General features: G+C 41.6%; 2 protein-coding genes and 1 non-coding gene across 5 annotated transcripts in view; 1 reads left to right on the plus strand and 2 right to left on the minus strand.

Annotated features, from left to right (window-relative positions):
- Positions 1–6,956, minus strand: part of TMEM116 (transmembrane protein 116) — a 46,538-nt gene extending 39,582 nt beyond the window's left edge. Inside the window, exons 1-3 of one of the 3 annotated variants that reach the window (XM_037133473.2) lie at positions 6,830–6,956; positions 6,092–6,138; positions 5,562–5,625 (exon numbers count right to left, since the gene is read on the minus strand). In XM_037133473.2, coding sequence (XP_036989368.2) covers positions 5,562–5,625; positions 6,092–6,138; positions 6,830–6,877 — 159 coding nt within the window. In that variant the 5' untranslated portion in view covers positions 6,878–6,956. The remainder of the gene's footprint in view (positions 1–5,561; positions 5,626–6,091; positions 6,139–6,829) is intronic. The other 2 variants (XM_037133474.2, XM_037133475.2) reach the window with 2 other exon arrangements.
- On the minus strand, positions 5,739–5,842 carry LOC119040484 (U6 spliceosomal RNA). Its single transcript, XR_005080867.1, has one exon. It is a non-coding gene; the product is annotated as a U6 spliceosomal RNA (small nuclear RNA).
- Positions 6,957–16,907: 9,951 nt separating the features above from the next.
- ERP29 (endoplasmic reticulum protein 29) lies at positions 16,908–24,236 on the plus strand. Its single transcript, XM_037133476.2, has 3 exons — positions 16,908–17,123; positions 21,251–21,389; positions 23,420–24,236. The coding sequence occupies exons 1-3, from the start codon at positions 16,980–16,982 to the stop codon at positions 23,917–23,919; spliced, it is 783 nt and encodes a 260-aa protein (XP_036989371.1). The 5' UTR covers positions 16,908–16,979; the 3' UTR covers positions 23,920–24,236.
- Positions 24,237–24,914: the final 678 nt, after the last annotated feature.

Here is a 24,914-nt window from a genome sequence, read left to right on the forward strand (position 1 = left end):
ACAACTGGAAAGCAGGACAGACCACGCAACCCAGGGCCTCAGTGCGGGGAAATAAAACTTCAAAACACTGACTGAAAACACCTGTGGGGGTTGAGGCAGTGTGAGAAACTCCCAGCTCTCCTCACAGGAGAGTTTGCTGGAGAGACCCCACAGGGTCCTAGAACGTACACAAGCCCAGCCACACGGGAATCAGCACCAGAAGGGCCCAATTTGCTTGTGGGAAGTGGGGGAAGTGATTGAAATCTGAGAGAGAGCAGAGCAAGCACCATTGTTCCCTCTCAGACCCTTCCCCCACATACAGTATCACAACCCAGCAATGTAGCTTACCCCTCCCTGGGGAACACCTAAGGCTCTGCCCCTCACTACATAACTGGTGCATCAAGACAAAAAAATGGCCCAAACAAAATAACAGATCAAAACTCCAGAAAAGATACAACCAAGCAACAAAGAGATAGCCAACCTATCAGACGCACAGTTTAAAACACTGGTAATCAGGATGCTCACAGAATTGGTTGAATTTGGTCACAAATTAAATGAAAAAATGAAGGTTATGCTAAGTGAAATAAAGGAAAATGTACAGGGAACAAATAGTGAAGGGAAGGAAACTGGGACTCAAGACAATGGTGTGGACCAGAAGGAAACATCCAACCAGAAAAGAATGAAGAAACAAGAATTCAAAAAAATGAGGAGGGGCTTAGGAACCTCCAGGATATCTTTAAATGTTCCAACATCTGAATTATAGGGGTACCAGAAGGGGAAGAGGAAGAACAACAAGTGGAAAAGTTATCTGAACTAATACTAAAGGAGAACTTCCTCAATCTGGCAAAGGAAATAGACTTCCAGGAAATCCAGGAAGCTCAGAGAGTCCCAAAGAACTTGGACCCAAGAAGGAACACACCAAGGCACATCATCATTACATTAGCCAAGATTAAAATGAAGAAGAGAATCCTGGAAGCAGCAAGAGATAAGGGGACAGTCACCTACAAAGGAGTTCCCATCAGACTGTCAGCAGATTTCTCAAAAGAGACCTTACAGGCAAGAAGGGGCTGGAAAGAAGTATTCCAAGTCATGAAAATCAAAGACCTACAACCAAGATTGCTCTACCCAGAAAAGCTTTCATTTAGAATAAAAGGACAGATAAAGTGCTTCTCAGGTAAGATCAAATTCAAGGAGTTCATCATCACCAAGCCCTTAGTATATGAAATGTTAAAGGGACTTACCTAAGAAAAAGAAGATAAAAAAGATGAACAGTGAAAGGACAGCAAACTCACAGTTATTAACAACCACACCTAAAACAAAAGCAAACTAAGAGGACAGCTAGATCAGGAGCAGAACCATAGAAATGAAGATCACATGGAGGGTTAGCAACAGGGGAGTGGGAGAAGGAGAAGGGGGGAGAAGGTACAGAAAATAAGTAGCATAGACAGTAGATGGGAAATAGGGGGGAGGGTAAGAATAGTAAGGGAAATATAGAATCTAAAGAACTTGAGACACATGTTCATGAACTAAAAGGGGGAGATTGGTGGGGGTGGAGTGTGCAGGGTGGAGGGGAACGGAGGAGGGAAAATAGAATAACTGTAATGGCATAATCAATAAAATATATATTAAAAAAGTAAATTGAAGATTTTTTTAAGTTATCATCGGATGCTACCCAATATAAAAACTAATCTCCTCACCCATACAAAAGGAAATTTTTCTCATACCTTTCTTCCAAATGACAGGAAAGTTAAGGTGCAAATAGTGGTAAATGGTCAAGTTACCTTGACTCATAGAAACAAAAACAAGTGAATTAATATTTTAAATTGTATTTAATAAACATCAAATGGTATTATTTCGACGACATATAGCCTCTGCTCTGCATAAGCCTATTAAAATTACAGCCAGATGGTACATTCATAGATTAAACTGGCCTATGACTTACCACAAGTTTACAACTGTTAATGGGTAAAAAATTAAAACAATACAAAACAGCCCAGGCTGGTGTGGCTCAGTGGATTGAGCACAAGCCTACAAACTGAAGGTCGCTGGTTCCCTTCCTGGTAAGGGTACAGACCTGAGTTACGGGCCAGGTCCCCAGTTCAGGGCATGTGAGAGGCAACTGATTGATGTTTCTCTCACACATGATGTTTCTCTCCTATTTCCACCCCCTTCTCCTCTCTCTAAAAGTAAATAAATAAAATCTAAAAAAAGAATTAAAACAATACAAAATAAACTCTGGAATAGAAAGGTGGCCAAGTAGCTTTTATAAGCAAGAACATAATTGTGGTCAAGAAACAGGTAGCTGTTTGCTACTGAAATTTACCTAAAGTCTTTGTCAGGGAAAAGGAAGAGGAAGAGCAGTTTATACACTTTCACTCATGGTTGGAAAACCGTAAGTTCTAGTAACAAGAGATAAAAATCAATCAATCAAACAACAAAAATTAACTAAAGACCTATTATTGAAATAAAGAAATATTTCACTCTCCTATCGGTATTTAATGAAATACTATGTTGAAGATAATACAAAGAAATGTATGATACAGCCCATGCTTCAAGGAAAATAGAATTGGCACAGTACTTGATAATAATGAAGACAAGAAAAAGCATAAGACATGGTCCTACATATATGATAGCAAAAACTCTTTTTAAACGCACACACACAAACTCACACACATTTGCCTTTGTCTAACTTAAAGCTAAAGCAGAATGAAGGCAGGGTCCAGGGTAACAAACGCACTGTGTGAAAGACTGTCCCCAGGGAGATTCTGAGTCCAGGTCTGTCCAGGTGAGGTGGAAGACCTAAAACAACTCTTACTAACGCTCTTCTAAAAATCTGCTTCCCAATATTTCTATTTAAGTAAGATAAAGAATATCAAAAGTGACCTTTATGAGGAAATGAAGTCACACAATGCAGTGAAGTATATCTGCCTCGAGCTCATTTCTTGTTTAAACATAGGCTGACCTGGGTCACTTTCTTCTAGCTTCAGTTTGTCTCTGAGTCACTGTCTACTCAGCTAAGTCCCCTCAAAGATTTCCCATGGTTTTACAATTTAATATAATTATTTTTAAATTTAATAGACTATTTTTGCCTTTATCAGATTATGTGTTCCATGTGTTTTTGCTGTTAAAATGTTCGTTTGAGCACTGGCTGGTGCAGCTCAGTGGATTGAACACGGGGCTGTGAACTAAGGAATCGCAGTTTGATTCCCAGTAGGGGCACGTACCTGAGCTGCAGGCTAGTTCCCAGCAGGGGACACATGAGAGGCAACCATACATTGATATTCTCTCCCTCTCTCCTTCCCTTCCCCTCTAAAGATAAATGAATAAAATCTTTTAAAAAGTGTTTGTTTGATAAAGAAATAAAGGAAAACAGCAAAGGATGGCCGACATTTTTAACCTGGAAAAATTGGAATTTGTGGGGAAAACAGAATGTGTGGGAACCGGTGAACTAGTGACTGCCAAGGTCCCTTATGCTCTGGTTATGTGGAAGGTGTGAGAACTGAAGCCAGAGAAATTAATGACAGCCTAAGTCAAACTAGACCCAGACTTTCATACAGCTCTAACCCACTGTCATGCCACAGGTCACCTTAGAGTGGTGGTTTGCAACCAGGAGCAATTATGTCTCTCCCAGGAGACATCTGGTGGTATCTGGAGATATTTTTGGTTGTCACAACTGGGCCAGGGTCAGGGGCAGCGGGTGGGGAGTGGGGTGTTGCTACCAGCATCTATTTAGTGGGTAAAGCCTATGAAACATCCTAATGCGAGAGACAGCCTCCCACAGCAAATCACCATCTAGACCAAAAGGCCAACAGTGCTGAAAAAATGAGAATCTCTCCTTACCTCTCTCCACTATGTAACTCATACTTTACTAATTTAATCACATCTGAACTACAAATTCAGCAAAGGAAACAAACATCAGGGAAATCTATACTAAAAGAAAGTATGTGACCTAAGATTACTTTGGCAAGAATAACAACACAGTATGAAGATTTCTACTTTCTATTTCTAGTTATATAGTCACATTCTGTGTCTAAAATTCAAAATTCTTTTTTCATTAGTCAACGTATTTCTCTGGTTTAAAAAGTGTATGGAGGGAGAGGCTTTGAACAGGACAAGTCTACATTCAAATTCTAGGTCTAACACTGACTAGCTATAAGACAAGGAGGTCCCTCACCCTCACTAGGATTCCATTTATTCATCTATAATATCAGATTCAAAATGTCTACCTCACAGAGTTCTTTTAAGGATTATATGAAAAATGTATTTAAAACACTGAGCATGTATATCTAGGATAAATACTAAAAACTGTGCTTAATTTGAAAGGGGATTGTAGTTAAGAGTTGGACTTTTGAAAATCCCTGCTCTGCTATTTACTATATAACTTGAACAAGTTAATCCTATGATTTTAAGCCTCAATTTCCTCATCTGTGAAAGATGGACTACTACCATCTTTCTCACAGGAGAGGACCAAAAAGATAAAGTATATAGCCGTGGCTGGTGTAGCTCAGTGGATTGAGTGCCAGCCTGTAGACCTGTTCGGTTACCTGAAGGTTACCTGTTCGCTTCCAGGTTCAGAACACATGCCTGGGTTGTGGGCCAGGTCCGCAGCTGGGGGCATGTGAGAGGCAACTCATGTATCTCTCACACATCGATGTTTCTCTCCCTCTCTTCCTCCCTTCCTCCCCTCCTCCCCCTCTTCCTGTCTCTTTAAAATAAAATCTTAAATAAAAAGATAAAGTATATAAAACACTAAGCACAGTCAGAACATAGTAAGTGTTCCACATACAGAGCTATTTTTATTATTAAAATGAGCCCAATAAAATCCAATGATACCTTCCACATAAAAAAGTTCTCCCATATAAGTTCTAAACTACATTCTACCTAATTTGGTGCCATTGGACCTCATTAGAGAAACAGTTGTTACATTTATCTTAACATCTTTTCTGAGCGTCAAAGTCATACTCTTTTCCAGTCCTCTCTGAATCAGGAAGGATTTTTTGTTTGTTTTTGGTTTTTTGACAACTTAAATATATACAATTTTTATTTGCCAACTATACCTCTATAAAAGGAAGATTTCTGACTTGATCTTTTTGGTATGAATAGTTAAGTTTCACATAGGATGTATTTTTGCTCTGTTTTCACCATTAAATTGTAATTGCCTAGAAGGCCAGAACAGCAAAACAAATACCTTTTGTATAGTAAAGTCCTTGAATTATTTCCTAGCCCCACTAGCAATTCAACCAACAGAGCAACATCAGAAAACTCACCTCTAAGCCAGACCCTACCATGCTTAGAGTGAATAGAGGTTCCAAACAACGCTATTTCCTTAACCTTAATAAGTAATATGCACCCCTAAAATCCACAGTTAGTAGTCAATATCTCAGTATAAAAAGTTATAGTTAAAATAATTACCTAGACGGTAAGGGAGACTTACCACCACTGTCTAGAATATCTCAGTGTATCATGACAAATTTACAAGTAATATACAGAATCATTCCATCCTTATAAGTGACACCTCTCTTAATTACATCAAAGGCTAAGTCACTACAAATTCATATCCAACACAAAAAGAGATTACTCACCTCTGGGGATTTCTGTACATTCTGGAATACAGCATAGGCTATAAGTGAACTAGAACCTATAACACTGACAGAGATAAAAGAAGAGCATTAAAACAGGACAATTGGGGTCCCTTCATTTTTGCTGTGGATTTTTTTCAGCTTTACGGACATATAATTGATGTAAAATAACTGAACTTTGAAAAAATAGACTGCTTCATGAGTTTGTGTGTCATTATTGCACAAGGCCCATGCTAATCTTCTCTGTAGGATTCCAGTTCTTAGTGTATGTGCTACCAAAACAATTGATTTTGAAAGTCTATCCTGTTGATCACATTGTTCTTTGATTCTCCTATGTTAGCTCTCCATGTGCATTTGTTGTTATCATTGTTATTGTTGTAATTTTCAGAAAATATCAATATGATAATGAATAACATTTCTAACTAAAGAATAAAATCAAATCCACAAGGAAAATATATAGAAACCTTCAGAATTCTCCAGTTTCATTTATACTAGCTTAAACAGTCATATTACATAAGATTGGTTAAACTTACCTCAGAGTAGCCATAACAAACTGTATCCACTGTATTGCAGAATAAACCTAAAGAAAATGGGGAAAAAAGAATAAAATGAAGCCTTTTACACTTATTTATTTAATCCTTTTAAATTACATTTAACATATTAATTAGTTTCAGCTGTACACCCCAGTGATTAGACATTATATAACTTACTAAGTTATCATTCTGATAAATCTCATATCCATCAAACCTTTTACTGTAATATTCAGCCTTACTCTAGTTTCACTGTTTATCAACAATCTGTGCAGAGCACAAACTATTCTTCAATGCCTAATCAAAACACACTATAAATCTGGGACTGAGTAGAAAGGCTGAAGAGACCCCTGAAAAAGCAGGGTGGCTTCTTGTTCCCTCCTTTATCACTTCAGCTCTGGGAAACAGTAAGGTAAAAAAGAACAGAGAGGTGGACATAAAGTGACCTTGAAAAAAAAACAGAGTTGGATGAGGAAATTAATAAAGGAAAGAATAAAATAGAGAAGAGGCAGGAAAAGTTAAATTTTGAGACAGGACAGACAGATAAATGGAAAGAATGGTAACGAGAGAGGCAAGCAAATACTAAATAAAGCTGAGTGACAGAGCTAGACAGGCAGAGGAAAAATACTGAGCAACAGAGACATAGGAAGAAGAAAACAGCTGAGAGATACTGAGTGAAAAATACAGGACAGGGAGGAAGAAAAGGGGAGTAGAAAAGAGAGGGACAGCTTCTAATCTCACCAAGTCCAAATTGTCCATCAGAATTCTAGCCTCCAGTAGCAAGGCCATAAGGGACTTCAGCCCCAGCTATGCTTAAGCAGCCGGATCCTTCAGGGTCAGGTTCTGGATCCTGAGTGGTGAACAGGTGGCTCCACCCCTGCCCCAGCTGTGCTCCTCCCTACCCATTCCTGCCTTGTATCTGGAGGGCAAGGAGAGAAGGCGGCAATAAGTGGAGGAGAAAGCCAACCAGAAAGAACAAAAATAGAAAGAGCAGGTGACAAGGAAACAAAGTTCTAAAAAGTATTAGGAATTGTAAGAAGGAGCAAGAGGCAGAAATAAGTAGAAAGAATGAGTCATAGCAAAAAGGTAAATAGAGCTGCCAGAGAGACATGGAACAGAAAAAAGGGAAAGAAAAAAGGGGGAAGAGAGGTCTGCTTAAAACATGCTCTTTTTTAGAGGCAGAAGCCTATGATGGGCAAGAGAGACTGCATATTCACTCAATCATTTTTTGAGTAATACCAGAAAAAAAATTTTAGTAATATCAGAAAATCAAATTTTTAGTAATACCAGAAAAAAAACCTGTTACTAATAACTCATATTTATTTATTATTTAATACTGACACCTTCAATACTCTATACTAAAAGTTCTCATCAGAAATATAATTATACAAATTACATGAGTCATATAATATACTTATGTTTTTGTATCAACTTTGTATGAAGGATTGTGTTGTGCAAGATCTAAAAACAAGTAATATACAGAGCCACACTTCCAGGAACTTATGATAGAGTAGGAAAAATAGCTTGAATACCAAAATCTGTTTTTAGTTATTTGTTGGTGTTAGAGAGAGGAAGGGAGGGAGGAAAGGAGGAGGAGAGGGAGAGAAAAGAGAGGGAGGGGTAGATGGAGAGAGAGAGGAAGAAATATCAATTTGTTGTTTCAGTTATTTATGCATTCATTGGTTGATTCTCCTGAGTGCCCTGACTGGGGATCTTGGCATATTGGGATGATACTCTAACCAACTGAGCTATCTGGCCAGGCCCCTTGAATACCAAAATCTTCAGTTATCTGCACACAAAAATAATATATACTGATTGGCATTTGAACATATTTGTAAGAACTGGTAAAATCTGGACAAAAACTAGAGGAAGGAGAAAGCAGAAGGAAGAACATTTCATTTATGTAACCATTTATTTCATCTAAACATACATTCTACAAATATTTATTGATAATAGAAATTAGATCATTTGCATGACTTGAGTAGTTTAAATATAGGTCTCATTTATTCACATGAGGTTAAGAATATAGTGTGGAGTAGAAGACGGGACATTGTTAAGTGTCTGTAGGCTCTAATCACTCTGCTTAAATAATTAGATAAACAAATAAATTAAAACACCAATAAATTTCTGGATCACAAATCCCTATTATAGGCCTTAAGGAGCGTTTTGAGGCCTCTAATCATCTGTCTGTGTAATAAGGGTAAGGGGACTAATGACAGTCTCACCAAGTGATCAGAGAATGCTTTGGAACAAAGGACTCTTGTGTCAACCAAGAACAAATCTCAGATTGTTCGGCGAACTGCCATGCCAGATCGGTCTGCTGCTCTTGATAGCATTTTTCTCTTTTGGCATCTCTTCTAAAATGTCTTACGGCACTAGCCAACATGTAGGGATTTACTTTTCCATTTTTCTCTCTAAATTAGTCCCCTGCCTTTTGTCTATTCAGCACCATTCTCCTTTGAAATGTCTTTGGAAACATAATCTTCCCATTTTCTTTTCCTATAAAGGTTGACCCAAGCCCAAATGGTAAAGTAGGTAATATTTATTTTTGGTTTTCTCTCCTCCTTTTTACTTACCACCTTAGCAAGCTCAAACACACCCTGGCTCTCACTTAACATAATGGGCTCTATACATTACATATTCGTTTAACAGATACTCATTAAACTTTTATCATGAACAAGTTAATGCAGTGGATACAAAATCGAGATAAACACTCACCTAGTAAAATATTATTATTTAAGCAAAAACACTCAACTCAAAGATTTCTAATAATAAGAGCTACCAATTATTAAGTGTTTTCTAATTATAAGATTCTGTGCTAAGCATTTTAATCCTCAACACAACCTTCAAGGCCAGAAGTAGTATAATTCTCATTTTACAGGTGAAGAAACTGAGGCTTAAAGAAGTTAAGCCACTTTCCTATGGTTACAGAGTTACCAAGTAGTAATGCCAACATTCAGATTCAGTCAGGCTGACATCTCACATTAAACACATACAATATTCTGACAGAGAACTGATTAATGGGAGAAAAGGGAAAGATCATTTTAAAAATTAACATGACATCGAGAGAGCTCTTTTATTAGGCAACTCCTTCTTAGATATGACAACAAAATCATAAGCAACAAAAATATGTAGATACACTCGCCTTCTTCAAAATTAAAAACTTTTATGCAGCCCTGGCTGGTGTAGCTCAGTGGATTGAGCGCGGGCCTGCAAACCAAAGGATTGTGGTTCGATTCCCAGTCAGGGCACGTGCCTGGGTTGCAGGCCAGTTCCCAGCAGGGGACACATGAGAGGCAATCATACATTGATATTTCTCTCCCTCTCTCCTTTCCTTCCCCTCTAAACTTAAATAAATAAATAAAATCTTAAAAAAAAACTTTTATGCTTCAAAAATACCTTATAAAAAGTGAAAAGACAACCTACAGAATGAGAGAAAATGTTTGTAAATCATATATATTTGATAAGAAGCTTGTGTATAAAATACATAAGGAATTTCGACAATTCAATAATAAAAATATAACTTTTTGGTTTATGGGACAACGCTCCAACCAAATGAGCCACTGGCCAGGGCCATATAATTGAATGTTATTCAGCAACTAGAAAAGTACTAACACATGCTACAACATAGGTGAACCTTGAAAACATTATGCTAAGCGTAAGAGGTCACAAAAGACCACATATTGCTTGATTTCCATTCATATGAAATGTCTAAAATAGGCAAATTTATAGAGACAGAAAATAGACTAGTGGCTGCCTAGGACTCTCAAGGTAGTTTGGGAGGGAATGGGGGTGACTACTAATGAGCACAGGGTTTCTTTTTAGGGTGACAAAAATATTCTAAAATTAGACAGTGGTAACAGTTGCACAACTCTATGAATATACTAAAAACTACTGAAATGTACACTCTAAATTGTTTAACTTATTGATTTTAGAGAGGAAGAGAGAGAGGATTCATTGCTCCACTTATTTATGCATTCATTGGTTGATTCTTGTATGCACCATGACTAGGGATCAAACCTGCAACCCTGGTGTATGGGGACAACACTCTAACTAACTGAGCTACCCGGCCAGGGCCTTGAAATACACTCTTTAAAAGGATGAATTGTATGGTGGGTGAATTATCTCAACAAAGCAACTGCCAAAAAAAATGACGTTTGGGACAAAACAAGGAAGTGACCCATTGCTGAAATTCATGGTATAATGATTAATAGATAACAGGTTTCTTTCTTTCCTACTGAAGAGAATAATATTTAGATTAAAAAGTGCAAAATAAACATTGCAAAAGGGTACTGAGGAGAAAAATTTTGAGAGAGCACCTGACTGCTCTAAATGAATCCACTACTTCTGGCCTGAACAAATTATACTCTTGGACTTTGATAAAACTTGCAGGTTAACCCAATAAACCACTGAATGAAATCTGAGAGTTCATGTAAAAATGGGAAAATTGCTAGAAATTATAGAAAACTTGTGATCACTAAATTTTTAACATTTTTATAAGATGATAAAAATCTGCAAACCATAAGTGAAAGATCTTAGCATTAATTCCACACAAGATTCTAGAATGAACTATTTAAAAGATGTTTTTAAACAACTAGAAAAATGTAACCATTAAGTCAGCATGAATTTATAAATAATCATGTCTAATTAAGCCCATCCTCTCTTTGGATACAATTACTAAATATAGTATATAAGGTATTTTGAAACAGCATTTGGTAAGAAATTTCATCATATAAAAATAAACAAATATGTACCAAGTGAAAACACAATTAAGGGCATTTCTCAAATAAATAAACCTGAGTGCTAATTCATTGATCAGCATCAATTTAGGAATGACTTCTAGTGCAATGAATCAGCATTCTGACTTGGCACTATTCTGTAAAACACTTTCATCAATGACTTGAAAGAAAATATAGTAGGCATATTTATCAAATTGTGTAACTTAATTACAGATGCATCACAAATTTCCACAAATTTAGTGGCTTAACACATGTAGAGAACCGCTTCTTGAGACGTTCTCTAGATATAGCTCAGCACCCACGTGGAAAACCAGTGGGGAGCCAGTTGGCACGTAGGACCATGCCAGTGAAGTTCTCCAGTGGGAAACCAGGCCTGCATTATACCTAGGCTGCTTTGTGACTTGCTCTTGCTAAAACTCTCTCACCCTGAGTTCAGGCAGAAAACCCTTGCTGCGTATCTTTAGAGTAACTTCCTGAAGCCCGTGCTAATTCTCTCAAAGACTGAAGTGTAACCAGACCTGTTACTCTTATAGTTCTCTCGCATTTGCAACATTTTTTCCTTGTTAATCTGTAAGAAGTAATCGGTAACATCCCTTCCATTGCTATCTGTAAAAAGTAATTACCTAAAGCAAACCTAAGTATAATGAATGAAAACCTTCTTTGATGCATGCTATTAGAAAGCCAATAAAAGCCTGTCAAGGCAAGGGTTGGGCGCTCTCCCCTGGAGAGAGTAGCCTGCCGTCCCTTTTCCTCCACAGGGCTTGGTAGCCCGTGTGAATGTCTCATTTCATCCATAATGCCACAGATGCTGAAGGCCAGTATCCGCATCAAACACACATTTATAACCTCACATATATGATGGGTCAGGAATTCATGGATAGCTTAGTTGGGTCCTCTGCTCCAGTGTCTCTCACAAGGCTATAATCAAGATGTTGACCAGGGGTGGTTATCATCTGAATACTCAAATGGGGAAGGATCTGCTTCCAAGTTCATGAGGTTGTTGGTCTACTTCAGCTTCTTGAGGGTTACTGGTCTGAGGGCCTCAGTTCCCAACTGACTGTTAGCCAAAGGCTATACTTGGTTTCTTGCTTGTCCTGTGAACTTCTGCAAGATGTCCTCCTAGTAAGACGGAAGTCAAAATGTTCTGTAACCAAACATCACCTTTTCTGAATTCTATTGATCACAGATCTTGCTAACACTCCAAGGGAGAGGATTTAATGTCAAGAGTGTTAATGTCAACAGGCAGGGATCATTGGGGGCCATCTTAGTGTTTGCCCACATGTGTAATCCAACAAGTTAAGTACCTTTCCAATTCAGAATATTTGCAATAGCTGTTCCCTCTCTTTGGAATGCTCTTCCCTCAATCACACGACTGGTTTCTTCTCATCCTTCAGCTATCAGCTCAAATATCATCACCTCAGAGATGTAACATTTATGAAACTTCAAAATATCTTGTTTGTGTGGCTTATAAGAGTACATAAAATAAGACAAAATACATGAATTGAAAGTGGGACCAAAGGAGGAAAAAATATCTCTGCTAAAGTTATCTGATCCCTGGATGTTAAAATCTCTGAGTTTTTCAATATTATACTATTGAAAAAAACAATGTTAAAGTAACAAATCCAAAGTAAAAAGTATCCTGCAATCTCATCATCTAGTCAAAACAATGTTTTATTAATGTCCTTGTCCATAGGCATATTTAATTTTTACAAAGTTGTAGTAATTCAATAGATAGTATTTTATATTATATATTTTTGCTCATTATTACATAATAATTTTTTCCTTTTATTAGTCTTATTTATTTTCTGGATGTAACCAATGCTAATAGCCTAGTGTATTTCTCTACATCTTTATGCTCATTAAAACATATCCAAATATATACATACATATATGGTGGTTATTATAGCAGTAGGTTTTTAAAAATGGGATCACATATTGCCTTTCTCACTTATTATTTCATGGGTATCTCTTCATTGTCATAGAAATAGTTCTAAATAGAAATAGCTATTTGATAGCTGTATAATATTCCACATGAGATCATTTAACATTTCCTCTCATGACAGACATGTAGCTTGTTTTCAGGTTTTGTTTCTGTATTTTGCTTCTTCAAACAATGCTGCAGTAAACATTCCTAAATCCCTGCACATATAACCTACTTCTGTGATGATTTTTTTACTAAAGGGAAGATTCCAGGGTGGAATTATTTGTTTCTCAAATATTTCAAGCTCTTTTGTACCCTAAATCTTTGCATGTAATGTTTTCTTTTCCCAAAATACTTCCTAACATGTAACAATCTATAATTTTGTATTTATTTATGTAAATATTGAACTAATTACATGAATGTAAGTGCCTTGGGAGCTGGATCTCATCCATCCTTCAGGTGTTAAATATACCTGTTCGTAGAAGTTTTCTACAAACTCTAATCCACATTAATCTCCCCATCATATTCTTTTTTTAAAGACATTTTTAATTTCATTTTTTTAAATATTTTTTATTTATTTTTTGAGAGAGGGGGAGGGAAGGAGAAAGAGTGGGAGAGAAACATCAATGTATGGTTGCCTCTCATGCGTCCCCCTACTGGGAACTGGCCCGCAACCCAGGCATGTGCCCTGACTGGGAACTAAACCGCCATACTCTGGTCCGCAGGCCCGTGCTCAATCCACTGAGGCACGCCAGCCAGGGCTTTATTTCATTTTTAAAAAGACTTTATTTATTTTTAGAGAGAGAGGAAGGGAGGGAGAAAGAGAGGGAGAGAAACATCAATGTGCGGTTGCCTCTCATGTGGCCCCCACTGGAGACCTGGCCTGCAACCCAGGCGTGTGCCCTGACCAGGAACCGAACCAGCAACGCTTTGGTTCACAGCCCATGCTCAGCCACTGAGCATACCAGCCATGCTCCCCATCATAATCTTTTATAGGCCCTCAACTTTTCTTTCAGAAATTATCACACTTTGTAATATATATTTGTTTAATTATTTAATATCAGTCTTCCACACTAGAATTGCAGGGAGCATATGTATTGATACTTTATTCAATAGCATAACCCTTATCCCCAGGAGTATTTGGCACATGAAAGATAATTCTTAAAGAAAGATGAGGCTTGGAGAAACATCATACTGTGGAGTAAATCTCCATCCATAACAATTTTAACAGATGAAATCTTTAAGGGTTCATTAAGATATCTGTGTCAGAAAATTAGTGTTAACATCAACAAAACCTTGCAGAGGAAAAACAATTAGTTCTAGGTGATCCTGAAGGACAATCGGGGGTCTAAGAAGGGTCAATGGAATTTGGAGAGGGGGCATGGGCTAGTTCCTCTCAAGTATTTACTGAGCACTTACCATGTGCCAGACACTGTTCTAGGTGTCAGAGAAATAGTTAAAAACCCCAAAACCCAGCCCTCAAGGGAAACAGGTAATTAAAAAGTAAACTAATTATGTAGTATGTTAACAATTTGAAAAGTACTATAGAGCAACAGAGTAGGGAGATGGAAAGCACAAAGGTTTCAGGGAGGAGCAATATTTTAAAGGATGGTCAGGGTAGACCTCAGCAAGTTGACATTGGAGCAAAGACTTGAGGGAAGTGAAGGAGCCAGCCATATGAACATATTGAAGAAAAGTGCTCTAGAGGGAGAAAACCAGGACAAAGGCCCTGAGGCAGGAACGTGCCCTGTGAATATAAGGAACACTGCAGAGGTCAGTGAGACTTGGGTCTCACTGGCTGGACAGCATTAGAAAAAAGATGGGAGAGTTTATGTACTGCCTGCACAGACCACACCACTTCTCTTCCTCCTTACTCCAGCTGCTACACTGAGTCTGGTGCACACTCAGGTAACATGCCTTGCCTCCTGCTCCCTCCCTCTGTACGATACCCAGGGTGGGCTTTTTCACTTTCCATGTTGACGTCGACTTTGGGATTTAATGACTTCCTGAATATGGAGAATTAGACCTGGCTCATTTGTGTAGACTCTCAGACTCCTGAGGCCCCAAACCTAATCATAGCATGAGACAACTGACTCGGACCAGGGCACTGTTAAAAGGCAGCTTTGAGACAATTACTGTACTTTTGTAATTCATACCAAAAAAAGTACCAATATTAGCTTTCCCTCTTCAACCAATCCACTTCCTTCAGTTTTTTTCAAAACCTCCTTCTAAACTAACCATGACTAGAAAGTCACTCCTGATCAATCATTTTAACTAGGGGTACCCAAAGCATTCTACATGCAGAAGTAACTTTAAAAAGTCGAAATGTCATATAAAAGGTTCTAAAAACTCCTAATAGCTCCTTATTGACTACAGGACAAAACATGAAATTCTGAGTTTGATTTTCAAGACTCTCCCCTACCTGAGCTTAAAACTGTCTTACTAATAATTACTGTTCTGAGAACTCCTTCCCATCAAGCCAGTCATTCCCCAAAGTATCATGCTCATTCCCACTTCTGCTCCATTTTCACTTGTTCTCCACCTAAAATATTCTTTCTTCCAAGGCTTAAATTAACTCCCATCTCCACATCCCACATGAAGCCTTCTTTAACCACCTTAGCTCATAGTAATTTCCCCTCCTTTAACTTCTGTCATTTGTCTACGTTGCTCATTTTACTTAATAATTTATTAGGGCAAAGCCAAAATAAAATTTTCCAAAACACACACTCTCTCTCCCACTCACTCTCTCCTCTTTCGAGCAAAATTTCTGTCTAAACTGGCTGCCCAAGATGGGGTCCCACTATCTTTGATGACTATTTTATTCACACACACACAAATTTTACTGAACACATACAATGGTCCATATGGTGCTAACTCCCTTATTATGTGTCATATAACTTATTCTCTTACTTTCATATCCATGTCTTCATTAAGTCTTGTGAATTATGCCCAAAGACAGTTACTCAATCCCATTCTTACCTCTTCATCCTACTAGTCTGTCCTATTTGTAGAACATTAACATCTCCTACCGAGACTACTGCAACAAGACCCTTGACTGGTCTGTCTTCAGCCTTCTGCTTTCCAATCCATTCCTTTTAAAGTCATTCTCCTGGTTAAAACCTTCGACGGCTCCAAACCTTTTAGCTTGGTGAAACCCTCTACACTGTGCCCGAGGTGACCTTCATAGGTTTTCATGCTCACCCCCTTTCTATTATTATAATATCCTTCCGTGTTTGCCTTGTAAATGCCTCCTCTTAGTTCAAAAGAAGGTCGATCTCAAAAGTCACCTCCTGTCTATAACTTTCCCTCTCGTTCCAGAACAGGACTATTTCCACAACGCTTGTAGTATAGCCTTTTCTACCAATTACACGGTAAGGGCGACACTAGTACTCCCACGTCTCCACCTCCGCCAACACCGAGTCCCTTCGGTGCACAGCGGGCCTCGTTCACCTTTGTATCCGGCCGGCAAATCCACGGTCTGGTGTAAACAAACTGAACAAACGCCTTGACCGAATACCTGTTGAACAGAACTGTTTGGATTTTTTAAAATCTTCCTGGAGCCTAGGACCTAGCATGGCGGGATCCTCGGCTTTCAGTAAAACTCGGCGCCGCCCAGGCGGGGCACTCACCTCAGAGCAGGCCCGACGGACTGGGCGGAGGCCCGAGGGGCCCTGAGGAAAAGCCGCGCCGGCTGACCACCTCGGGGCATGGAGAAGGGCGGCGGGCAGAGCATGACGGACTGGGGGCAAAAACTGGGCCAACCGAGCGAGGGTAGTAACACAGCCACACCGACTGACAGACTAACTGAAGATAGTAGTGGAACCCAGCCGACTGCCTGGCGGGCCGCAGGCAGGAAGAAACAATGGCTAGAGCCCTCATCTTCCCAGACCAGGAAAGACAAAACCAAGAGCTGCAAAGGCGCTAAGCACGCGCCTCGTGCCTCTCTCTCGCTCCTCACGCGGAGGAGGACGGGAAAAGAGACAGCCGGTTGCGCGCCTCGCCGAGTGCGCCTGCGCGACAGTCTCACATTTCCCTCCACCCAACGCCGCACGCACACGTCGCTCCTCCCTCTCACCCCCGCAGAGAGCGCGCAGGGCAGCCCCCATTTCCCCGTCCCCCACGTGGCCCCTCCCCTCATCAAGGGCGGGCGTTGAGCTGCTCCGCTTACCCTCCTGGTCACGTGCCGCGCGACTCAGCGCTCTCTGCATACAGCCTTCCTGGCTCCGGCGTTATGGCTGCCACCGTTCTCTGCGCTGCTTCTCTCTCCCCACTGTTTCCCTTTTTATTTTTCCTCCTGCTCCTCTGCGCTCCGCAGGGCAGTAGCGGCCTGCACACCAAGGGTTCCCTTCCCCTGGACACAGTCACTTTTTACAAGGTAACGAGGGCGGGGAACATCGCGCGCAGGTGCAGCCAGAGTACCCAGGGAGTGGAGTGCGCATCCGTGGGGGACGCAGGGGACAGAGGGCTCGCCGGTGGTCTGTAACGACGACCCCGGGGCTTCCCACCATAGCATAGGGCTGGTGGACTCCGAGGCCTTTTCATGACCATGGGTTCTACGTGCTCCAGGTGCCCCACGCACCCTTGCCTATGCATTATCTGTACTTGTTCCTCTTTTGCAAAAGAGCTGCCGCAAAGATGCAGCCCAGAGAACTCCGTACCCAGTTCCTTCACCTAGGAGGAGGGGGCGGTGCCACGCAATATCCAATCCTCGAGTCCCAAGTGGGAAACACGGAGGGCCGTACTGACAGACGCCACAACTCCAGCTGTGGTTGGGCGGCGGGCGGGGTAGAAAACCGTTGTATTAGCTTCCGTTTCTGCGCCCCTCTTTCCCTGTTGTGGATCGCAGCCTGCTTTGCAATAGGCAAACGATGTGCGGAGAGCCTGCGTCTCCCAGAAAAGTATAAGCATTAAGAATAAGCTTCGGTTCAGCCACCCTATAGGTAATATATTGGGCTTGGGGACAAAAAGACTAAAATCAAGTCAAGTCATGGAAGGATTTACCAAGACTGCAACTCCCAAATGTACAGAATTTGAGGTTCTGACCTAGGTAAACGGCCGTTGGAAATGAAGGCTGAATGCAGTCCCAACCCCTTCCGTTTGCACCAGTCTTCACCCACTGTCTACTTTTAACTTTGCTTACAAAATGAACAAGCTAAAGGTTTCAGAGAGAGAGCCCGTTGTTGTATTTTCTTAAGTTGTACCCATTGTTGGGACATGAAACCAAGAAGTGGAATTCGAAATCTAAAGTAGTTGAACCCTTCTTATTTCAAAAGGGTTTCTTGTGAATTTGGCACTTGCGGCCCATTCATGGCAAAGTTTCAAGAATTTAAGGTCTGGCTGGTTGGTTGTCAGGCACACCCCACAGCACCCTATGCTTTGGGGGCCTTTACTGGCCAAGTGACACCCCTACACCCCCCAAACATGGGAATGGGATAACATCACAAACCAAATGTGACCTAGACAGAGAAATTGCACTGTAAAGTTAACAGTATTTCCTAATCATTTGGTGTTTCTCTATCTTTACTGCTACTACCATGGTCAAAGCTATCATTACAGTAGCTTCCTCTCAGTCCATTCTCCATATAGGAACCTAGGGCCTACATGATCTGTCCCTTGCTTCCCTCTCCTTTCATCTAACCATTCTCATTTTTGTTCCTTCTGCTCCAGTCACATGTGCTTTCTGTCTTCTGTATGTTCTTAGCTCATTACTGCTTTCGGTCCTTTGCACTTGGGACTAGAACGTTCTTTGCCCAATCTTTGAAGGCTGCCCAATCTTTGAATCATCATTCAAGCTTAGGTTTAATGTTACCTTCTTGGAGTCTTTCTGTGATTCCCCCATCCCCCCAGCCTAAAGTGCCAGTCACATGACCCTGTTTGACTTCTCTGTAGAGCACTCATCAATTTCTTGTAGCTTTCATCATTTCTCATACTACAGTATTATATGCTGGGGAAGAACTACCTTGCCTATTTTATTCACTAATCATTTTGCACTACCTAGCACGTTGGTTACCTGTCACATAGAAGATGCTCAATAATGGTTTGTGTAATGAGCAAATGTTTTCTCCAGTCTCTCTCTAAAACTCATTCTCTTCATTACTATTGAATAGAAGGGGAGCTTCCTCGTGTTATCATGTCTGGGGGCCTCAGCCCGTGTTCTGCCTTTAAGTGATTTCCAATGTGTTCTTTTTCTTGCCTTTCACCATCACAGAGATAAGAGACCCTGTCCATTTTCTTTACTGTCTGTTTTCTTGTTCATGTAGATCAGTGCATGGCAGGTGGTGGGCCCTTGGTACCTTTTTATTCAATGAATGAATGAGTAATGAATTCATCTGTACATTGGAGCAACCTGCCTAAATCCAGGTTATGGTGGAATCAATTCCTCAAGGATGAGGAAAGGAGAGAGATTCCTAAAGCAATTAAGAGGTACAGACTGAGTAAAATACATACATAGAAGAAAAAGTTCATTGTGCAGATGCTTGCCATTCAAAACCACTCTGCCATTGGTAAGAATAGGGAAGGTAAAAGATGGAAGTTTCTCAATTCTATTTCAGTGTTAGAGCACTGTATTAATTTATTCCCTATTAATCATATCATTGTTAAATATTCCATAATACAAATGTAGGCCCCTTGCAGGTAGAAATCCCGTGTTGTGCTTTTTAAATTGCTTTCCACAGAACATGTAGCATCTGCCACCAAAGTCTGCCCTAGTTTTGTTCATTTAGCAGATATTTTCAGAGCATCTGCTACATACAGGCCCTGTTGGGCACTGGGGATACAGCAGAAAACAGGTCAGACAAGATCCTTACTCTGACAAACATACATTCTAGTGAAGAAGGCAGAGAACAGACAAGCAAATAAGGATTTCAGAGAATGATTAAATGCAGCAAAGAAAGTAGAGCAGGGTAAGCGATAGAGTGTAATGGAAAAGGAGCAGTATTCGATGGTAGGAGTGAAGACAGCCTCCATCGGGAGGGGATACGTGAACAGAGCCTTGATAGACAGCCGTGGAAAGAACTGGGGCAAGGGCGTCGCAGAGACAGCAAATGAAAAGGCCCTAAGAGGGAGCGAGTTTGGCGTCCTGAACTCAGATAAGGCTAGTTGGGCCAGAGGGAGGTGATCTGGTTTATATTTTAAGCTTTCCCTGCTATAAGGCCTCCAGAGCTCAGAATTTCAGGCATCAGTGACCACTTGAAGATTACCTGTTGCTGTGGCTTCTCGCTTTTCCCGTGGGCCCCTAGGCAGTGTGAGATACATTTTCAAACCTAAAACTAAATAGGACATCAACACACAATAAGGAACAGGGAGTAACAGAAACTGGAATGATATCAGCCTGTGATGAAATGCTGACTGGCACTATTTGATTAGGAAAACAGAAAGTTGTAGGAGGAAGGGTAGGCAGCAGTACTGACCAAAAGCAGTTCATTAAATCAGATCTGTGCATTGGACAAGAAATCATCCAAAGAATGATTCCTCCATATGTTAAACATAGAATTACATGACCCCCCCCCCAGGTTCCACTCCTAGATATATATCCAAAAGAAATGAAGACAGGTGTAAAAACAAAGGTTTGCTGATGAATGGCTAAGCAAACAGTGATCTGTTTGTACAACAGAATATTTATCCAGCCACAAAAAGAAATGAACTACTGACACATGCTGCAACATGGGTAAGCCTTGAAAACACTGGGCTAGGTGAAAGCCGGCAGTCATAACAGGCCATGTATTGTACGATACCATCAGGGTAGGCAAAGCCATAGAGACAGAAAGCCGATTAGTGGTTGCCAGGGACTGGGAGGGAGGAGGATGGGGGAGTGACTGCTCAGTGGGTAGTATGTGCTGCTGCTTCAGGGGGTAAAAATGACCTGGAACTAGATATTAGTGATGGTTGCATTACACCGTCAATGTACTAATCCCACTGAACTGTGAACTTTAAAATGGTGAAGTGAATTTTACCATGAAAATAAAAATCGTAGTTCTGACAGTGTAGTCCCTAGAAATCTAGCTAGAGGGAACCTAGGGAGGTGTAGGGAGCAGACATTGCCCCAAGCCTGGCCTCTTGGCAGCTTCCCTGGAGCCCTGAAATTGCAGAGTTCAAACTGTGGGCTCTCTAGCCGAAGCATCCCCCTATGGTGCCAACTCCTTTATAGACGTTTAGTTGGTTGGTTGTCATTTTTCTGCTTCACTGTGTACTGAGAAAGGCCCCCCCCCCCGGGATGGTGGGCGACAGGGGCCAATATATTGTGTGCTGAGCCTTACCACAGGACCACTGGAGGAGAGGGCCTCAGAACATCTACAGCGTTTATTCTAGACAGGGTTGTATACGTCCTTGGTTAGTGTGAACAAGCACCTAATGCGGCACCCAGCATCCAGCAGGCACCACTAAATTGTTAAGTCAATCGGTGAGTGTATGTGAGAGCTTGTCTCCCTCATGAGCTTGGCTTCTATGGCAGTTAGTCCCAAAGGTTCCTGGAACCCCCACTTGCTCAGCTGTGTATATCCTCAGGTCATTCCCAAGAGCAAGTTCGTCTTGGTGAAGTTCGACACCCAGTACCCCTATGGTGAGAAGCAGGATGAGTTCAAGCGTCTGGCTGAAAACTCGGCCTCCAGTGACGATCTCTTGGTGGCAGAGGTGGGGATCTCAGGTAAGGACAAGTCCAGGCAGCTGGGGAGGGCAGAAAGGGAGGAAGCTAGGAAGTACTTCCCTGCTTGTAGGGGGATACCCTGCACCTTTCCATGTGAGCCACACGAAGGGTGACAACGGGATCGTGGCCTCTCAGATCTGGTACCCACAGTAAGCTTAGCTTGAGCAGATTCTGTGATTACAGAACCTCAGCTCAGCCTTGCAGATGCGCGAGGAGAGGGAATCCACCATCCTTCACCCTCTGCACCCACTGACATTAAACTTACTGTGAGAACTTGGAGCTCTCATTGCAGGGGACTGGTGAGAGGGGGTGCAGTGCCTCCTCTAACAGACGGCATAGTCCATTCTTCCATCTTCCTTTCAGCTCTTTTGTACCAAAACTATTGGGGTTTGGCTTCACCTCAAATCTGTCAGAGTCACCACTAACCCAAGGACAGCTCTCAACCACAGTGACAGCTTTAATAATAATAGTGGCCAAGGTTTCATAGTTTTCAACCTGGAAAGATGTAGACAGACATTGCCTTTTTAATCTCCACTTGAACCCCACCTAAGAAGCGAGATGTATTATGTACCTCCATGTCATACTTAAGGAAGACTGAAGCTCAGGGCTGTGCAGGGAGCGGGGAGGAAGGGGCTTATCCAGAACTGAACCTAGGTATTTACTCCCACGTGCAGTAGCTTCTCGCCTCTGTTTCCTCCCAGCGGCAATGCCTCCGCTCCTAGTAAGTTGGTCCTGGGTAGAGATAGCTGGCGCGCTTCTCCAGGGCAGTCGGTCCATTCCGACCCAACTGTGAGCTCACTCCATTTTTTGACATTTATCAAATGTGTACTGTGTGCCAGGCCACTGGACTGTTTTACGTACATCTCATCCTGTGACTAACTGTGAAGTCCTGTGACCTCCATTTTTCAAGTTAAAAAACAATGCTTCAAGTAACTTGCTCAAGAGAGGAGAGTTTGAAGTGGCAGAACAAGGTTTGGAGCCACAGGCTTCCTATTCTGTTACCTTGTGAAAGGTGGTCTTGGCCATTTCTTCTTGACGGTGTAAGAAACCAGCTGTCCCGCATCAGCCCTTGGGACTGCTGATGCCTTTTTGGTAGGACATTGCAAATCCTAACAGCTGTCTCATATTAAGCACTTAACTCTGCCAAGGTAAATGCACACATCTCCTCACTGGGTCCTCCCAACTGCCTTGGTGTGATAGGAACTATGTTCCCTACCACACACCCCCCTGTGTCACAGAGCTCTGGCCAGACTGGACTTTGTAATCCTTAAATACAGGTGTCCAGCACAAATAACGCCCCCTTTTTATAAGCTGGTAATCTGTACCAAATCTTTTATTACAAAATCATAAGCATGTAATTAGGTAACACAACCATATCACACTCAAACACACCATAGGACATTTTAGAAGAGATGTTCAAATTGCTCTCCATCTCGTGTGAGACAGTCACGTTCCCTACCAACCACACTCAGTGCTGTTACTTCTGCCACACCCTGTACGTGCAGCTCACTCGCTGCTTCAGAACTTTGCACGTCTGCTCTTTTCTCCCAGACACTTTTCCCAGACCTTCACATGTCTGGCTCCTTGATATTCAGGCCCCTTGGCTCACACCACCTCCAGACATGACTACCTGGAAGGGGCCTTCCTACCCAGTGTCACATCGCCCTGTGTTATTTTCATCATGACACTAAACATTGATGGTCATTTATTACCTTTCTTCTCCCCGTAGAAGACTATGAGCTCCTTGGGGTTGGAGAGCTTTATACTCTTAATCACAATTAGATCCCCAGCACTAAAAACAGTACCTGGTACCTAGTGGGCATATAATAAATATTCAGAAGAACCACCACCTTTCAGATGAGGAAAATGAAGTTTGGAGAGGTTAAATGCCACTTGACAGAGGCCACCCAGCTGGGAAGTAGCAGAGGAGCAATTCAGACAGAGCCAAGATTTATCTTCCTCCCAGCTCAGATTGGCTTCTGCCCTGCATTCTCACGGTCTTGCTCCTCATGTCTGGTTTCTGTTCACAGATTATGGCGACAAGCTGAATATGGAGCTGAGTGAGAAATACAAGTTGGACAAAGACAACTACCCAGTCTTCTACCTCTTCCGGGATGGGGACTTTGAGAACCCAATCATATATAGCGGGCCAGTTAAGGTTGGAGCCATCCAGCGCTGGCTAAAGGGGCAAGGAGTCTACCTAGGTATGCCTGGCTGCCTGCCTGCCTATGATGCCCTTGCTGGAGAGTTCATCAGGGCCTCTGGCGTGGAGGCCCGCCGGGCCCTCTTGAAGCGGGGACAAGACAACCTTGCAAGTGTGAAGGAGACTGAGAAGAAGTGGGCCGAGCAGTACCTGAAGATCATGGGGAAGGTCTTAGACCAAGGTGAGGACTTCCCAGCATCAGAGATGACCCGGATCACCAAGCTGATTGAGAAGAACAAGATGAGTGACGGGAAGAAGGAGGAGCTCCAGAAGAGCTTAAACATCTTGACTGCCTTCCAGAAGAAGGGGGAGAAGGAGGAGCTGTAAAAAGGCACTCGGGGGTTTTCCAGTTTGGTGGGGGGTCGGGGGTGGGGAGGGAGAGTTGTCTGCAGGCTGTGAGACCCTCCTGGGGTGTAAGGGGTATATGAGGAATGTAAGAAATCTGAGCATGCCCAGACTTTGATGCTGACATGACCATGCGTGGCATGTCTCTACAGCCAGCCCGCATACAGCTAGAACACTCATGCAGATGGCTTGTGAATTTCCCCTTCAGAAGGAATCGGTGCTATAAAGAATGTACTGCCCACATCCTTGACAGGTATAATTCTGATCTAATTAAAGTTTCCATGTTTTGGTTAAGTAGACCCGAAGCCATTCGGTTTTCTTTTACAAATCGCACTTTGGGATATGACTTGTTTGCTCCTTTGACTTTATTTTTTAATCCAAGCTGGTGTGGATGCCACTGTAGCAGGGTAGCAGACTGTCCTGGTGAACCCTGCAGGGGCTGGTCCCAGTTCAAGGCCTGCCTTCCTCACTGTCCACTGGTATTCAGACTCACGTGGACTGGCTGTGAGTGGTAAATTGCAGTGTCCACGTTCTTGTCCTTAACACTGAACAGCACTGTTAATGAACCTCAGTGTAATTGTTTTCCATACAATTCATGAAATACGTATAGGAAAGCCTTAGTTTTGCTCATACAATCTGATAGGCTTTTTCAAGATGGATTTTAGACACTAAATGATACATTTCAGTCCAATGTAAAAGTTGAAAAAACGGGGGGGGGGGGGGGATGTTCACCATCTAAGTTACTTTGTTTTACAATCAGTTACTCAGTAAATACCAGCCTTTAAAAAAATCACAGAGAGGGTCATTGTACTAACTTTGACATCTCTTCTCTGGAGTGATGAGTAGTATCTGCAATGGTAAACTTCCTAACATCCCCACCTTCATATTTAACTATTTGAAAAGATCAAACTACAGCTCTTGAAATATGCTTAATTGCACCCACACAAAGAAATTTAAGTTGAATGGAGTTGGCAAAT

Source organism: Artibeus jamaicensis, unplaced genomic scaffold, assembly GCF_021234435.1.
Source record: "Artibeus jamaicensis isolate MK-2021 breed Jamaican fruit bat unplaced genomic scaffold, CSHL_Jam_final contig_525, whole genome shotgun sequence".
Classification (NCBI taxonomy): Eukaryota; Metazoa; Chordata; class Mammalia; order Chiroptera; family Phyllostomidae; genus Artibeus; species Artibeus jamaicensis.

Bases quoted from the DNA above. Each gene is read 5' to 3' on its own strand.
- ERP29 (XM_037133476.2), top strand. From the start codon at position 16,980: ATGGCTGCCACCGTTCTCTGCGCTGCTTCTCTCTCCCCACTGTTTCCC. The intron at 17,124-21,250 runs GTAACGAGGGCG...GTATATCCTCAG, and splicing joins ACACAGTCACTTTTTACAAG to GTCATTCCCAAGAGCAAGTT. The intron at 21,390-23,419 runs GTAAGGACAAGT...TTCTGTTCACAG, and splicing joins GGCAGAGGTGGGGATCTCAG to ATTATGGCGACAAGCTGAAT.